The sequence below is a fragment of the Oncorhynchus mykiss genome, chromosome 8, assembly GCF_057628025.1.
Source record: "Oncorhynchus mykiss isolate SJ-2025 chromosome 8, ASM5762802v1, whole genome shotgun sequence".
NCBI lineage: Eukaryota > Metazoa > Chordata > Actinopteri > Salmoniformes > Salmonidae > Oncorhynchus > Oncorhynchus mykiss.
Window position 1 is genome coordinate 64,283,749 of NC_143029.1, and position 19,192 is coordinate 64,302,940.

A 19,192-nucleotide genomic window follows, 5' to 3' on the forward strand; every position below is an offset into this window, starting at 1 on the left:
ATAACATGTAGTGTTGTTTTGTTAGATAAAATTCTTTATATCCCAAAAAGTCAGTTTAGTTGGCACCATCGATTTGAGTAATCCACTCGTTCAACATGCAAAGAAAGGAGTCCGAAAATCTACCCCTAAACTTTGTTTCAACAAGTCAAAATACATTTCTATATACTCCTCAGATACCCTAAAATGTAATCAAACTATAATATTTCTTACAGAAAGAAGTATGTTTTTAGCAGGTGTGTCTTGTCTTTTTGTCACGCACAAACCCGGATTTACAAGCCAGTGTCCTCGTACTAAAACTGTTATTTCTTATTCGTTATTCAAGTTACAAGCCTGACAACTTGAACATAGACTTCTGACACCCAATGGAAGCCATGGGAATTGCATCATGGGAGGTAGAATTGTGTATGCCCTTATACTGGCCATTGGAAGAGCATGGTCTCTCAAAATAAAATAATTCTGGTAGGTTTTTATTTGGATTTTCTCCTACCATATCTATTGTTTTACTCTCGTACATTATTTTAAAATTTCTACAAACGTCAAAGTGTTTTCTTTCCAATGGTACCAATTATATGCATATCCTGGCTTCAGGGCCTTAGTAACAGGCAGTTTACTTTGGGCACGTCATTCAGACAGGAAGTGGAGAAAAAATGGGCCTAGTCTGATTAAGCAACACAAAAGGTACTGTACCTATTTTACAAATGAGCTAAGAATATTGGTTGTGGGCAATTTATAATTACCGTAACAAGTACCATATGATGCTATGAATATATTTGTGGACAGTAAAATGGTAATTGAATGTTATTGGGAAAACTCACGCAGGTGAGTGAATTAGCTAGTATGCTAAACAGAACGTTTTTATTTGCATTAAAAGTGATATGAGACACCAAGCCGATACCACGTTATTGTAGGAGACATTGTATGTATTTGTTTATTAATTTCCCCTACCTACCTCCCTTTAAAATTATATACTGTCTGTCACTGTCTGCCATACAGTCAGGGATAGCTGTGAAGAGACAGTTGGGTACCTTATGAGACATTTGTGACATACTCATCCCAGGCCCCCCATTATGCTACCAAGCAGCCACAATGCACTGCAAGTTTGGCTCCGAGCTAACTTTATCTGATCTATCTATCTATCTAGCTATCTGATCTCCAGGGGAAAAATTGCACACAGGCACTGATGTGCTGCCATTCCAACCATCTCTTGTTCACAAAGAGAAAGCTTACTTTCATATCAATTCAATGGAGCATTCCGTGTAATATTCACTCTAGCAGAGCACCCCCACCACATTAATTAAGTATTTATTACTAATATACTAGAAAAAGATTATTGAAGCATATAGGATATCACAAAATATGTATTGAACAAAAATATAAATGCAACATGTAAAGTGTCGGTCCCATGTTTCATGAGCTGAAATAAAAGATCCCAGAAATGTTCCATACGGACAAAACTTTAATTTCTCTCAAATTATGTGCACAAATTTGTTTACACACCTGATAGTGAGCATTTCTCATTTGCAAAGATAATCCATCCACCTGAAAGTTGTGGCATATGAATAAGTTTATTAAGAAACATTATCATTACACAGGTGCACCTTATGCTGGGGACAATAAAAGGCCACTCTAGAATGTGCAGTTTTGTCACACAACACAATGTCACAGATGTCTCAAGTTTTGAGGGAGCGTGCAATTGGCATGCTGACTGCAGGAATGTTCACTAGAGCTGTTGCCAGAGTATTGAATGTTCATGTTAATTTATCTATCATAAGCCGAATCCAACACTGTTTAAGGGAATTTGTCAGTATGTCCAACCGAGAACACAACCGCATACCACGTGTAACCATGCCAACCCAGGACCTCCACATCCGGCTTCTTCACCTGCGGGATCATTTAAGACATGTCTGTTTGCACAATCCACTTTAGACTTTCTCTGTTGTATTATTGACTGTGTGTTTGTTTATTCCATGTGCAACTCTGTGTTGTTGTTTGTGTTGTACTTTGCTTTATCTTCCCCAGGTTGCAGTTGTAAATGAGAACTTGTTCTCAACTTGCCTAACTGGTTAAATAAAGGTGAAATAAAACAAAACATATTTTTTTTTAATTCCGCAAACTGTCAGAAGCCGTCTAAGAGAAGCTCAGACGGTGACAACGTAGACAATAAGACTTCGTTTGGGTTTTGGTTGTAAAAAGAATGGAGATTAAATTATTTGGACAGCGAGTTCGTGTTCAACTACCATTCTTGGGCCAGCCATCCATTCATCCCTCACAACTGAGTGAGTAGTGTGTGTCCTGATGCCATTTTAAAAGAAAAAAAAAAGAAAGTACAATTATATAGTTTACTTTCTGGGGACTGAATGCTGGTTTGCTAGGACAGACCAGATACAACTTCAATTAGCACTGATGTGTGAAGTGAAATGTGTCGAGACCTTTGGACCCAACAAATGGCAGGAGTCTTTGAAGCCCCCTCCTGCTGATCAAAGACCATCCACTGGAATTTTCTACAAGAAACCTGCCTCCAGAAATAAAGCTTCTCCCAAGTGGGTGTGACACCTACGCCCGTTGCCTGCTGCACTGCTGCTTGGATTCCACCTGGCGATACTCTTGCTTGCCCCAATTCTGACTTGTGCTCTGATATTTGCTTCACCGATTTCTGCTCTTGTAAAAGCCTTGGTTTTCTGCACGTTAACACTAGAAGCTTATTACCTACAACGGATCAATTGTAAGTGTGGGGTCACAGCTCCAATCCAGATGTGTTGATCGTTACTGAGACGTGGTTAAGGAAGAGTGTTTGAATACTTATGTTAACCTTTCTGGTTATAAAGTTTTTCGGCTAGACAGATCTTCCAAAGGTGGGGGAGTGGCAGTCTTTGCCAAGGATCTCCTTCAGTGCTCAGTTGTCTCCACCAAGTCTGTCCCCAAGCAATTTGATTTGCTGGTTTTAAGCATTAAACTTTGAAATAGCTCTTTGTTGACTGTTTCTGGGTGCTATCATCCTCCAACAGCACCGGCCTGTACCCTACCTGCCCTAAGCTCTCTCCTGGCCCCTTACACTAAGTCTGAATTTGTCGTGCTAGGTGACCTAAACTGGGACATGCTTAAACCACCTGACCAAGTCCTAAAGCAATGGAACTCCCTAAATCTTTCTCAGATTATTACCAATCGCACAAGGTATGACTCCAAACACCCAGAAAAGGCTACTCGCCTCTGTTATCCTCACAAATAATCCTGATAGGTTTACAGCCTGTGTTCATAAAGGCTGCTCAGTGAAACGACCTGTCCTGATTTGTCATAGACGCTTGCTAAAAAACTTTAATGAGCAAGCCTTCCTTCACGAACTGGCCTTTGATATTTTCAGTGGTATTGTTTACAAACACACCCCCATAAAGACAATGATAATTAAAAACAGGTTCAGCCCCTGGATCGACCGTGATCTTGCGGAGTTACTCCACCTCAAGAATTGCATTTGGCGAAAGGCTCGGCACATGCATACTCAGGCTGACTGACTCTTGTTTATGCAAATTAGAAATAGGTGCACTCAGGCTATCCGGAAGGTCAACATTAGTTACTTTAAGGAGCATTTTTCTCTCTGTGGGTCTAACCCCAAGAAGTTCAGAAAACGGTTTAAGACCTGGAGAATAAACCCTCCTCCTCACAGCTGCCCATGTCCCTTAATGTTGATGATGTGGTTGTTACTGACAAGAAGCACATGGCTGAGCTCTTTAATCACCACTTCATTAAGTCAGGATTCCTATTTGACTCAGCCATGCCTCCATGCCCGTCCAACATTTCCTAATTTCCCATCCCTTTTAATGTGACTATCCCCAATGCTTCTCCCTCTTTTTCTCCTGCCCCGCTACGAACTTTCTCCCTGCAGGGAGTCACTGAGTCTGAGGTGCTAAATGAGCTCCTGAAACTTGATCTCCAAAAAACATCTGGGTCAGATGGTTTAGACCCTTTCTTCTTTAGGGTTGCTGCCCCTATCATCACCAAGCCTATCTCCAACCTTTTCAACCTGTTTCTCCTTTCGGGGGAGGTTCCCATTGCTTGGAAGGCAGCCATGGTTCATCCTTTATTTAAAGGGGAGATCAAGCTGATCCTAACTGGTATAGGCCTATTTCTATTTTGCCCTGTTTATCAAAAGTGTTGGAAAAACTTGTCAATAATCAACTGACTGGCTTTCTTGATGTCTATAGTATTCTCTCTGGTATGCAATCTGGTTTCTGCTCAGGTTATGGATGTGTCACTGCAACCTTAAAGGTCCTCAATGATGTCAGAATTGCCCATGATTCTAAACAATGTTGTGCTGCTATTGTTATTGACTTGGCCAAAGCTTTTGATACGGTAGACCATTCCATTCTTCTGGACCATTCCATTCTAAGGAGTATTGGTGTGTCTGAGGGGTCTTTGGCCTGGTTTGCTAACTAAATCTGCTGTCCCAGCCACTGCCTGTTACCAAGAGCGTACCCCAAGGCTTAATCCTAGGCCCCACCCTCTTCTGAATTTACATCAACAAAATATCTCGGTTAGTAGGAAGTTCTCTCATCCATTTATATGCAGATGATACAGTCTTATACTCATCTGGCCCCTCCTCGGATTTTGTGTTAAATGCTCTACAACAAAGCTTTCTTAGTGTCCAACAAGCTTTCTCTGCCTGATAAATGCCCCTCTCCCCACAGGTGTGATTAATACCTCTGAGGGTTTAGAGTTTGAGGTAGTCACCTCATACAAGTACTTGGGAATATTGCTAGACGGTACACTGTCCTTCTCTCAGCACATATCAAAGCTGCAGGCTAAAGTTAAATCTAGACTTGGTTTCCTCTATCGTAATCGCTCCTCTTTCACCCCAGCTGCCAAACTAACCCTGATTCAGATGACCATCCTACCCATGCTAGATTACGGATATGTAATTTATAGATTGACAGGTAAGGGTGCTCTCGAGCGGCTAGATGTTCGTTACCATTTGGCCATCAGATTTGCCACCAATGTTCCTTATAGGACACATCACTGCACTCTATACTCCTCTGTAAACTGGTCATCTCTGTATACCCGTCGCAAGACCCACTGGTTGATGCTTATTTATAAAACCCTCTTAGGTCTCACTCCCCCCTATCTGAGATATCTACTCTTCCCTCATCCTCCAACTGACAGTTGTGGTTGTTTGCATGATTGTTGTCTCTACCTTCTTGCCATTTGTGCTGTTGTCTGTGCCCAATAATGTTTGTACTATGTTTTGTGCTGCTACCATGTTGTGTTGCTGCCATGTTATTGTCATGTTGTGTTGCTACCATGCTGTGTTGTCATGTGTTGCTGTCTTGCTATGTTGTCGTCTTAGGTCTCTCTTTTGTAGTGTTGTCTCTCTTGTCGTGATGTGCGTTTTGTCCTATATTTATTTTATTTATTTTTAATCCCCATCCCCGCAGGAGACCTTTTGACTTTTGGTAGGCCGTCATTGTAAATAAGATATTTTTCTTTACTGACTTGCCTAGTTAAATAAAGGTTCAATAAAAATAAAATAAAAACACAGTGCCCCATAAAGACAAAGAAAACAATTGCATTTTATCGATGGCAATTTGACTGCACAGGCATACTGTGACAAGAACCTGAGGCCCATTGTCGTGCTATTCATTCACCGCCATCACCATGTTTCTGCCTGATAATGCACAGCCCCATGTCACAAAGATTTGTACACAATTCCTGGAAGCTGAAAATGTCCCAGTTCTTCCATGGCCTGCATACTCATCAGACATGCCACCCATTGAGCATGTTTGGGATGCTCTGGATTTACATGTACGACAGCGTGTTCCAGTTCCTGCCAATATCCATCAGATTTGCTTAGCCATTAAAGAGGGGTGGGACAACATTCCACAGGCTACAATCAACAGCATGCGAAGGAGATGTGCCACCCTGTGTGAGGCAAATGGTGGTCACATCAGATCCGGACTGTTTTTCTAATACACACTCCTACTTTTTTTTTAGGTATCTGTGACCAACAGATGCATATCTGCATTCCGAGTCATGTGAAATCCATAAATCAGGGCCTAATTTATTTATTTTGTAGACTGATTTCCTTGACTGATTAAGTATTAGCAATGCATTGCATCACCTTATCATACACAGAACAGTTTTAACTGTGCGATCAAGGGAGATAATAAACAATAGAGATCATTCTTATCTGAGCATATAAGCTATAGCCACACTAATTGCAGTGTAAATGTTTTTATTTAATTTTTTACATCAAGTATATATTCTGCCTGTGCTTTTGGCTTTCAAAATATTATTTCTTTACACTTGGAAGGCTATGAAAGCTTGAGAGTGTTGGAGACTGATAAGACAGTAGAAAATAGGAAGGAAGATGTGGCAAACACACTATTTAAACACAGGGTTGGTGTGGAGGAGAACTATACAAACCCATCAGTCACACACAGCTAAATGTCAAGCAAATACCATGCATCTACCATAATTATAAGTAAATGAAACTTTTAGAGTTTTTCAGGATTCACCAATATGCCCATTGTGCTGCAAAACATTTTAAAGGAATATAATACAAAATGTTATAGATCAAACTGAAAACTTCTAACAATCAACACGTGGCAATACAATTCTCCTCGTTCTCTTGGTACCTGTTCTTTCTTTTCGGGAAGTCTAGTCCCATAATCTGTCATATAGCTCAACTCTAACTCACTCCTTATCCAACTTTCTCTTCAACTTTCTGTCGCTGGAAACATGTTTTATGATGTGTGGATGGTCCACAACTTTGAACAAGGCTGTCTGACTTCCTTCCTAGGTTTGTCCCTCATTTCGTCCTAGATTCCCCTGTGTTCAAGGAGACAACAATGGTTCCTTCTGTCCCTGTGGGATTGTTATTTGCATTTTCCCTGTCTTGCTCTTCTGGTGTCTCTCTCTGAACATAGTGCTGGCATATATATCTGCTGATATTTTCTAGAGTGTCCAGGTCCCCTGGGCGACTTCTTGGATTAAATGGACCTCTTGTCACCACTTGAAGAGAATAACCCTTTGATGGCATCACAGACTCTTCAAACATCCATATAGGACGTCTGACCTTGATAACTCCTCAAAGCTTCTCCCTTTCAAAACCACTGACTCACAAACCCCCGGACCCCACAAGTGGCATATGCTTTCACACATCACTGATCTCCCTCAAACTCATCTTTCACTCCCCCTGATGATTCAGATAACTTCTTTGTCCCCTCCCCTCTCTGCCCCCTCTCCCTCCTGGCTGGTTTCCAATGTTTACCCAAGAGGACCTGGTGGATGTTTTGCATATTCAAGGATATTAGATTTCTTTACAAGATACAGTGTCTGCATTTTTTCTGCACTTGTTTTTCTGCCCCCATATTGCTGTAGACTTGAGTAAGACGAGAGGTCCCACGATCTCATTCTCATTCACATTAGACATTGTTATAACATCATATCAGTCCAAAATACACGTATCAAATGGTGGTACACGAGAGCTGTATCATTGAATTAATTAATTAGATAAATAAAACTAAACTAAATAAATGAAACCATTTATTTCCGCTCAGATCAAACATGAATGTCTACCTACCTAAACCTTTTATTGAAGATTAAAAGCTAAGTATATGTGACAACTTAATGTACTGGCCATTGTAGATTGTTAAAGAAAAAACAATCTTGTAGCAAACAGCCCCTTTGAAGTACATCCCACTTGAGAAAGACTGAAGACTCTCCCCTCCCCTCTACACTCTTCAAGGTATTCATTGAGCCTTTAGTATTGCTATTGATTGTTTGCCAAGTTCAATACCATTATACTACAGTAGTTGGCCACTCACACTCCATCAATGGGGCTGCAGCAACATGATTTTACAAGCAGTCATGTAGCAGCCTTATATTGTATCTAACCCCTTGCTACGACTTAATGAAGTGGTTGTATCCCTCATCATCTTCAAATGTGGTGAACCCCCCAAAAATTGACTTTTTTAAGGCCAAAGACATAGAGAGGTTTTCTGAACTTCTTTTCCTTGCCAACCATCAACCAGCCAGTTCAGCTTCAGATGAGTCACAGCCATTAAGAAGCCCTCTTCTGTCCTCTTATTGTTTCATCGCCTAGAGCATCAAGAGGAGATCAAGAAAGCCAGTCCTTTTTTATTTATTTATATTTGGACAGCTTTCACAATCCCGCTCACAGTGTCTCTGCCCTGAGGACACAGTGAGTTAATTCTAACTTTCCATAATAGTCTGGGTCTCAAAATGAAACTTCACTTGTAGGTCTTGAAGATTGAGCGCACTGAGTGGTGAGAAAACTCGTGTCATTTATAAATCATTAAAAATAAATGATTTATTGTGAAGTACTTTGTTGTTGTGTCTCATCATGAAGTTAATTTGCAGTCAGACATCATTAATTGTCACCTAATTTACTATTTTTCTTCCTAATTTTCACCCCATTTCACTTCATCATGTGACCTCAGCATTAAGTGGATGAAATAATCTCTTCTCCTCACACAGTTCACCCTTACTACCTGGACATGATGCGGAATAACTTTAAGCTATTGAGAACTTCTCATTATAAATGCCTTTCTTCAAAACCTGTTCACACAAAAGGCAATAGAGTTTCGGCATCGGCATCATGCCATGATTCGATGTAGGGCAGCAAGTAGTACATCTACATTGTATACAATCACAGCCTCTAACAGTCATGACATATAGGAAGATGTGAAACAGATGTGTTGACTGCTTAGTGTGTTTTTCCACCCAATGCTGCACAGACACACTTCTACTTGGGAAATAATTACTATTCATTAAAGCTAGCTGCTAGATTCTCTGTATCCCTCTTCCTCCCCGGATGTCCTTCAGCAATCCTAGCACCTGTCATTCTGTCAGCCCTCAGTCAGCCTATCGATTCACAGATCTTTACCCGAGCATAGAATGCTTGCATGCCAATTTCTCTCTCCCTCTTTTTCTGGGCTGACCTTTATTTCTCTAAGAGGTTTTGGCAGGGATAAATAAACCACCATGAACTTTATTCAATTTGAATATTAGTCTTCGTCCAGATCATACATTTGTCAGCTACTAATACATACATATTGATTTGTGGTTGTATCCACGACAACAGTCCAAGGTAAAGTTTGTCCCTCCCTGCAGAGTAACATTGCAATAGCAACACATCAATACTACTCTGATTTTAATATAATTATCAGAACACTTAAGCAACTGCCAAAAGGTTAACACCCCCACCCCCCTGAATGCATATTTGAAATACTGTGCATTCAAGTTTTTGTTTTTATATCGACAGAATACAAATCAATGCAAACTTAGTGGGTCTTCTTTTTACTATTTAATATAAGAACATTTACATCCTGTTAAACATTGAGAGAAACAAATCTTTTTGATCAAACAATAAGAATAAAAAGTTACAGTGCCTTCAAAAAGTATTCACATCCCTTGACTTTTTCAACACTGTGTTCTGTTACAGAATTTAAAATAGATTACATTTAGATTTTGTGTCACAATATTCCATAACGTCAAAGTGGAATTATGATTTTAGATTTTTTTTTACAAATTATTAAAAAATGAAAAGCTGAAATGTATTGAGTCAATAAGTATTCAACCCCTTTGTTATGGCAAGCCTAAATCATTTCAGGAGTACAAGTATATTTAACAAGTCACATAATACGTTGTATGGACTCACTGTGTGTAATAATAGTGTTTAACATGATTTTTTAATTAGCTCAAGTATCTGTAAGGTCCCTCAGTCGAGTAGTGTATTTCAAATACAGAGTCAACCACAAAGATCAGGGAGGTTTTCCAATACCTCACAAAGAAGGGCACCTATTGGTAGATGGGTAAATATCCATTTGAGCATGGTGAAGTTATTAATTACACTTTGCATATTGTATCAATACACCCAATTACTACATAGATACAGGTGTCCTTCCTAGCTCAGTTGCTGGAGAGGAAGAAAACCGCTCAGGGATTTCACCATGAGGTCAATGGTGACTTTAAAACAGTTACATGGCTGGAAAAAACTGAGGATGCATCAAAAACATTGTAGTTACTCCACAATACTAACCTAGATGACAGAGTGAAAAGAAGGAAACCAGTACAGAATATGCATCCTAAGGCACTAAACTGCAAAAAATCTGGCAAAGAAATGAACTTTATATCCTGAATACAAAGAGTTATGTTTGGGGGAAATCCTACTCAACACATCACTGAGTACCCCTCTTCATGTTTTCAAGCATGGTGATGGCTGCATCGTGGTATGGGTATGCTTGTCATCGACAAGGACCAGGGTAAAAACAAATGGAATAGAGCTAAGAACAGGAACAATTCTGGAGGAAAACCTGGTTGTCTACACTGGAGTTGCTTACCAAGATGACATTGAATGGTCCTGAGTGGCATAGTTATAGTTTTACTTAAATTGGCTTGAACATCTATTGCAAGACATGAACGTGGCAGTCTTGATCAACAACCAACTTGACAGAGCTTGAATAATTTAAAAAATAAAAATGTGCAAATATTGTACAATCCAGGAGTGCAAAGCTCTTAGAGACTTACCCAGAAAGACTCACAGCTCCTAGAGACTTACCCAGAAAGACTCACAGCTGTAATCAATGCCAAAAGTGATTCTAACATGTATTGACTCAGGGGTATGAATACTTATGTAAATGAGCTATTTCTATATTTCATTTTCAATACATTTTTTCAATACATTTGATTAAAATGTCTAAAAACACGTCTTCAATTTGTCATAACGGGGTATCGTGTGTAGATGGGTCAGAAATCAGGCTGTAACAGAACATAAAGTGGAATAACTCGAGGTGTGAATGAAAGGACTGTAAACGGTTCTTAACAGAGCCAACCAGTAGACATATCAGTATGTTTGTGTATGTAACATGTCATATGTACAGATACAAATACATAAAACATTGTCATATCATCAAATATAATTATTTCATCCAGATACTGATTAGATATTTAATATTCTTGATTGAGCTGTGTGAAGTAGTGTGATAAAAGTGGATGTAGTCAACCCAAGAATATTTACATTCAGCACTTTGGTTCTGGACATTTGTAGCTTTTAGGGGCAAAACCACATCTCATTCTATAAATGTACAGAAGTTGAAGGCATTTAGGAGATATTTGTTCATTTTCCCAAAGACAATTACTTTTCATACTGTACAGAAAAACTGCTTGAGTTAATTCTGTCTGAAACAGTAAGCTCTTAATTTAGTTTTGACATACAGAGAGTTTGTTGCTTATTTCTTGAATGGCTCTCGGAAAGCTTTTGGCATCAACCCCATAAGTAATGTACTTTACAGCACAATAGAAAGGAGTAGGTAGTAGTAACATGGTAGAATATAGGAACAAGTTATAACTCAAGTTGTATCAGAGATACAGTATATCTTTGATAATTGTAAGTAAATGTACAACTTGTTCAAATATTTTAACCATGTAACTATTACCTTTTAATCTGTGTGTATGTCTTCTGAAAGGTATTTTAGTTTGATTTTGATAAAACCAATACGGACAACATACAAAATTGAATTAAATAAATTCAGCTAAAGATATTAAAATCAAACTGTAATGATTACACTTCTTATAGTGGTGCCATTCTCTCATATCATTACCCATTGAAAAGCTAAGGTCGGTCTATATGTAGATAGAAAGATGTCCCCCACATATCAAATAACCAGAGTAATAAACTATAATAGTGAGGTCATGCCTCTCTGAGGCCTAAGGACGTTGGCACCAGTCCCAAGACTTGCACACCAGGCAAACAGGCCACTGCTAAGTGATAGTGTTGGCACTACAGAAGGCCATTTATTTCCACAGGGATATTTACATACCAGGCATCCTATCACCAATGAAAACTAGATAGAGCACACATGAAAAGGGCTTTCCAGCCAGGTACATGGTGGCCATAAAAAGCTCAAGGACGACCGCCACTAACAATGAAGTGCAGCAAATGTAAAAATAAGTGCAATTTGGCCGAATGGGAAGAAATTGAAGAAATGCACACCACTGATTGACATTAAATAATACAAAGTCAGGAAGAAGAACATCTGGGTAGTATGATAAGTGCCGCGTGCTGCCAGCCATGCTTAACTGTCAGTTACTGTCTTACGGACTGAGGCAGTCAGAGGCAACAAACAGGAATAAACAAAATAGCAAATAAATGCTCTTTGAAATCCTCTGCTGTACTCAGTGAATACTATTTATAATGTAATGAGAGGCTAGCCAATCAAGTCAAGGAGAGTTTATGCATTCCTTTGCATGCTTAGATTTCAGACTGATATGCAAGTGGATGTGCAGTGGAGTGGAAAGTTGAATGTCTCCATTATATGATAATGTCCATAGTAATGAAATTGCGATAGTACATTTATTTGTTGTTGATAATGTTCCTAGTCTCTCTCTCTTTCCCTGCTATCAATAATCTATTCTCCAGACAATTTGTATTTCTAACAATTCCCCAAACTCATCATTCAAATGGTAATTGATGACTTTACTACATGACCTACACATGTACAGGCAAAAAATAATCCAAGCACAACACCTCATTTTATTTCAGCAATTCCACAACATTAATGCAGTTATTGGACTCTCAAAACATCATAAATCATTGGAGAAAAATAGCCAACTCCCTTTCTTGTGGGAATGTTTGAATAGTTTACACAGCATAATAGACCCTCCTTGATTGATTGGGTTTCCTCCACTGTCCTGGCGATTAGCTGAAGGGCGAGTGCTGATTTCTTGATGACACCAAGATAAATCACTTTTATTTATAAACTCTGTGTTTGTGACTCCCATCTTATTAAAATAGTCTGAGGTTTTTCCCAGGTTGTTCAGAGGCACAGTGAGCTTTATCTGATGTGACAATGTGTGTTTGGTTCCCGTGCTCTGTGACAACCTTGTAAATGTTTGTTTTTTTACCTTGCAAATGCTGCACTTTATATATTAGCGACACAGAGGATTCGTACTGTGAAGAGGGACATTTAAATATGTCTTCTTTGTCAAGACCAAAGGTTCCTTGCTCACTCTTGTCAAATGGCACAATTGATAATCCAAGAAACACAGCTATTCCAGTAGTAGATTTATGACAGTAAGTTTTCACTCAAGGTGTAGGTTTTGTAGATAATGAAAGACCAAATAGTACTTTAACATATGAAATGGAGATACCATAGCAGTACGGCAAATTGTTGAACCATCACAATCAGTGTAAAATATTTCAAACATATCCAGATGTAATATTATACCAACAAAAATGTATGTCCTCCAGCACATATTCATTTGAATTTCAACGTGTAGGCCTATCGTGAAAAAAATGAATAAAGGTTTGAGCTAAAAAAACACCTTTGAACTGGAATTGTGACTGACATTTACAGGTAAGATCCAAAATACGGTGTACTCATTAGAATGCAAATACAGTTGGCCAATTCCAAAAATGTGGTGTTATGTTTGCAAAATATAGTTGAATTCAGAAGTTTACATACACCTTAGTCAACTACATTTAAACTCAGTTTTCACAATACCTGTAAAAATTCCCTGTCTTAGGTCAGTTAGGATCACCACTTTATTTTAAGAATGTGAAATGTCAGAATAATAGAGAGAATGATTTTTTTCAGCTTTTATTTATTTCATCACATTCCCAGTGGGTCAGAAGTTTACATACACTCAATTAGTATTTGGTAACATTGCCTTTAAATTGTTTAACTTGGGTCAAACATTTTGGGTAGCCTTCCACAAGCTTCCCACAATAAGTTGGATGAATTTTGGCCCAGTCCTCCTGACAGAGCTGGTGTAACTGAGTCAGATTCGTAGGCCTCCTTGCTCACACACGCTTTTTCAGTTCTGCCACAACTTTTCTATAGGATTGAGGTCAGGGCTTTGTGATGGCCGCTCCAATACCTTGACTTTGTTGTCATTAAGCCATTTTGCCACAACTTTGGAAGCATGCTTGGGGTCATTATCCATTTGGAAGACCCATTTGCGACCAAGATATTACTTCCTGACTGATGTCTTGATGTTGCTTCAATATATCCACTTAATTTCCATCCTCATGATGCCATCTATTTTGTGAAGTGCACCAGTCCCTCCGGCAGCAAAGCACCCACACAACATGATGCTGCCACCCCCGTGCTTCACAGTTGGGATGATGTTCTTCAGCTTGCAAGCCTACCCCTTTTCCCTCCAAACATAACGATGGTCATTATGGCCAAACAGTTCTATTTTTGTTTCATCAGACCAGAGGACATTTCTCCAAAAAGTCTGACCTTTGTCACCATGTGAGTTGCAAACCGTCTGGCTTTTTTATGGCGGTTTTGGAGCAGTGGCTTCTTCCTTGCTGAGCAGCCTTTCAGGTTATGTCGATATAGGACTCGTTTTACTGTGGATATAGACACTTTTGTGCCTGTTTCCTCCAGCATCTTCATAGGGTCAATTGCTGTTGTTCTGGGATTGATTCGCACTTTTCACACCAAAGTATGTTCATTTCTAGGAGACAGAATTCGTCTCCTTCCTGAGTGGTATGACGACTGCGTGGTCCCATGGTGTTTATACTTGCGTACTATTGTTTGTACAGATGAACGTGGTACCTTCAGGCATTTGGAAATTGCTCACAAGGATGAACCAGACTTGTGGAGGTCTACAATTGTTTTTCTGACATCTTGGCTGAGTTATTTTGATTTTCTGATGATGTCAAGCAAAGAGGCACTGAGTTTGAAGGTAGGCCTTGAAATAGATATACACAGGTATACCTCCAATTGACTCAAATTATGTCAATTAGCCTGTCAGAAGCCTCTAAAGCCATGACATAATTTTCTGGAATTTCCAAGCTGTTTAAAGGCACAGCCAACTTAGTGTATGTTAACTTCTGACCCACTGGAATTGTGATACAGTGAATTATGTACTTGTGTCATGCACAAAGTAGATGTCCTATAGTTTGTTAACAATACATTTGTGGAGTGGTTAAAAAATGAGTTTTAATTACTCCAACCTAAGTGTATGTAAACTTCTGACTTCAATTGTATATTCAAAAGGTCTAGCCTGAAAATGAAACATTCAGCTGAATGTGCTTTTTATCTGAACATTGATTCTCCATCATAAGGCATGATTTTATTTTGTTACAAATATTTTTTTGGTCTTTGCACTTCGTTATCTAAAAAGCAATGTGTACTTTCCACATCTAGATTTAGATGAAGCAATATGTACACAGCTGTATCCACAGACCTTTTGACATATTTTACAGGATTTTTTTACAGGATTTTGAATGCCAGATAAAATGGAAAGGCAAGGATAAAATTTTGGGGGATGATTATCATAATAAACCGTTGAAGGGATAGTTCACCCAAATTACAAAATGACACATTGGTTTCCTTACACTGTAAGCAGTCTATGGACAAGGTATGACAGCAATCCATGTTTTGGTTTAGTTTCCCTGGCACAGTTTCCACATGCTAATGTTTTAGCATTTGTGGCACAAAGTCATGAACGATAATAGAATTTTCTGGGCATCATGTTAAACTCATAAGTGACTTTGTTGGGCTTTACATTCAACTTTAGATACTTTAAGAAATGTGGACATGATTTGGATGTGAAAAATGCTAATATCGGTCCCATGACTTGAATGGGATTTCTGCCACAAATTCCAAAACATTAGCATGTGGAAACAGTGCCAGGGAAACTAAACCAAAACATGGATTGCTGTCAAACCTTGTCCATAGACTGCTTACAGGGTAAGGAAACCAATGTGTCATTTTGTAAGCATAATCAACTCATTCAGCCCATCAGACTCTTTTAAATGAAATCATTCTGTAACCAAAGAAAAAAGCGTTAGAAAGGGAAATCCTCTTCTGTTTCCTCAACTTACTGCCAACAGATGAACAATCCAGAGCAATTATTTTCCAAACTCAGTTCCTTGCTCTTTATATTAAAAACTCTATCTGTGCAAAGCAAAATCTGTTGTCATGACATCACTCCACATCCAACAGAGCCAACACACTCCGAGCTCTGTCAACCAGTGTATAGGAATGCTCTAGACATCTCAGAGAAATGTATGTGCATGTTTTCCAAACCAGATGGATAAATTGGCAACTGACTGAAGAGTAACCAGCAGCGCAGCACAGCACTCTCTGGACTCTAATTTAGACTGAGCTAGCTGCACAATTGGCCCAGCTCTGCCTCCGAGGAATTCGGCAGCTTGGAGTTGAAAATCTGGAGGGAGTCTCGGATGCGCACCACCTCACTAGTGGAGAGCTTGAGCCTGTGGCGGAGCAGACATGAAAAGAGGTCCAATGCCTGCAATCCAGGCGGGGAGAGCCGGTTGATGCGGTCTCTCATCTCCAGCAGCATATGAAAGGCTGCGTCCTGGGTGCCTTGCGTGTAAGGGTAGTCCAGCTGCAGAATCAGGTCTTTGATGCCCTCGGGGTCAAAGTGCATGCTGTAGCCGAACACCTTGAGATTGTTGATCTTCATGTAGCCCAGGTTGGACGTGTGGTCATCTAGGTCCAGGGGTTCGTAGAAAAGGGTCTCGTTGACGGTGGGGTCATCGGTCAGGATGCGGCTGCGCAGGTAAATGTGCACCGTCTCGAAGAAGGACTTCCACTTGGTGCCCAGCATCAGTGTCCAGTTGTAGCACTGCAGAGAGGCATCCACCTTAGTTCTTTCCCAGTCTGGGAAGTCCTGCTGGTTGACAGGCATGAACCAACTCTCTGAGTGGCTACCCCCAAATGGGTTGACATAGATGGCAGGCACAGGCTCCAGGGTACTGTTTTTAGTAGAGCAGATCTGGAATGAGATACCCATTAGCATATGAATGAGGTTGGATTTGTTTTTGTTGCTCTTTAGAGTGAGGAGCATGCGTTTCCTCCAGGCTGGGTTGAACCAGCTGCCTAGACGCACGTCATTGCTGATGTAGATGGCATGGACTTCCATGCGACTGTCCAGCCGCTGGAGCAGGTACTTGAACTCTGCATCCGGCATGTCAAAGTCAATGTTCAGGTAGTGGTCCAGAGAGTTTGCTATGTTGGGCCGACATGAGCCCAGGTGCAGGATGTTGCCAAGGTGGCAGGAGCCACAGCGTGTGATGTTGTCTGGGGCACATGAGAGGCAGGATGACCCTTCTCCGACCTCACAGGGCACTGTCCCCTGGCAGGCACTACTGTGCTCTGCAGTGCAGGTGCAGCTCTGCACCTCCTCTGAAAACGTGCCCAGGACTCCATGCTCATTGCAGTACAGGAGTGACTGGGCCCTGTTCAGCCAAAATCCTGGTGTCCTAAAGAGAAAAGAGCACAATATTAGGTAAATAAAATAAGCTAATTCGTGAAACAAGAAGAGAGACATTTGTGTAATGTGTTCTCCGCAAACATCAGTAGTCACATTTGTTATTAAGATTAACATAATTATTTTCAATAACATAATTTGACTTTGGAATCATCTTTACTTAAAATGCTTTATAAGTGCTCTTCATCAATAAATGTATTCATTCATTAATCCAATTACTTTCTTTTGATTAACACTATTGTAGCCTTTAGAAAGGACAGAGGAAGAGTGCATAAAAGACATAAGTGAAGACGATGTTTTAACTTTCACTTAACATCATCCCATTTAGTGAGTGCCAAATAATGATTGATGTGGGCATCCGTCTTAGGGATTCAGAAGAATACCAAGAACCCTACGCAGAAGATCCTTCTTCCACCTGTTCAGTTTACTCTGGAGGATAGGTGTCTTCCAGAGTTATGCATAGCATGTTCCAGAACTGGCACAACATACTTATGAAGGATTGTTCTTTGAAGTACTAATATGTCATAGCTAATGTGTTCTTTGATTTTATTAGATTTTACGTGCTATACTTAATGTTCACTATAAAGTGAATTTGAGCTTAAGTCTGTGTTCATGAATTATGTACAAGCATTGGTAGGATGAGATATTTTTGGTGCAACCACATTTGAGGGAAAAAAACTCAAATATTGTAAATAAATTAACAATTGAGTACTTTGCTGTAACTTTCTACAAAGCTCTATGCTGGAGTTGCTTCTGCAAAGACGAATTTTCCTCAACCGGTTCTGTATTGGGAATTGCACTACGTAAAGCTGAAATATGCAACTTATTCCTTTCCTCATTCCAAAATGAGGGATTATATAGCACAGGATGATGATGATGATGATGTAGAAATCTTCTGGCTCAGCTGAGCTGAATAGATTGTTGTTATTTGTTTGAACAGAGTTTAATGAGTGAATGACAGCCAGAGGTAGTGTTTGTCACAGAAATGTGGGTGTTCAGTGAGCAAGTGGTTCACACCAACCTGTTGTCTCTAAGAGCACTTGATTACAGACATGCCACCGCAGACCTCACATCACCCAGACCCCTTCAATCAGGGTGGAGACACTAAACAGCTCTGTCTCTATTTCATTTCAGATGCTTGGCCTGGTTTTCAAACAGCATCAGATACCAAATTGCCTCTAAATTGACAGACAACTCAGCCATGTATATGTGATTAAGGGTGTACTGTTTTAACTATAGGGAATAGTATTAAGACCTGACCCAAATAAAATAACTTTGCTTGGTCAAATTACTTGATATAAAAGAGGACACAAAGTGGTGATAAAATGCCATGAAGTGGTTGTAAGTGGTTCTATGTAATAATTAACGTAATTTAAAGTAGGTGTAAGATGTTCAAAAGCCAATATAAAGACGTTTTCATCTCTGATGTGGCAGATATTGTAATCTATTTGTGGAATGATTTGAGAGCATGCAATGTTCCCATTATTATACCTTTCTCTTGGGAGGCTGATCCTTGGCAGTTTGGGACATCGCTTGCTCAGAGAGAAGAGTTTCCTCACAATCTTCTGGGCTTTCCCAAGAATCAAATTGGTGCTGCTCTCCAATTGGATGTAGCGCCTCTGGAGAGCTGCATCTGCTGCCCAAAACTTGAATACCGAGGATGTGTTTAAAAAATGGTCTGTTGGTAGTTTTTTCATGAAGGCCTTGAATTCGTCTAAGAAATTGAGAAACAATCACAAGAAAATAAGATTAGCGTTTTATTTAACACAAAGTCAATCATTTCACATATCCATCAATACACTACGTAATCTTTTTAAATACAAGGTATTTTAATTATGGCTGGTACCTTTTATTGTGCAATTATGGTCCATATCCCTAAATCTACCATGGACAGCTCCTGGTATTTATATTCTTGGGACACTGTGCTAAT

General features: G+C 39.7%; 1 protein-coding gene across 1 annotated transcript in view; it reads right to left on the bottom strand.

The window, feature by feature from the left end:
* Positions 1-9,293: 9,293 nt before the first annotated feature.
* LOC110530307 (BMP/retinoic acid-inducible neural-specific protein 3) overlaps positions 9,294-19,192 on the bottom strand; it is a 71,160-nt gene continuing 61,261 nt past the window's right edge. Inside the window, exons 6-7 of the mRNA XM_021613236.3 lie at positions 18,754-18,976; positions 9,294-17,254 (exon numbers count right to left, since the gene is read on the bottom strand). Coding sequence (XP_021468911.3) covers positions 16,135-17,254; positions 18,754-18,976 — 1,343 coding nt within the window. The 3' untranslated portion in view covers positions 9,294-16,134. The remainder of the gene's footprint in view (positions 17,255-18,753; positions 18,977-19,192) is intronic.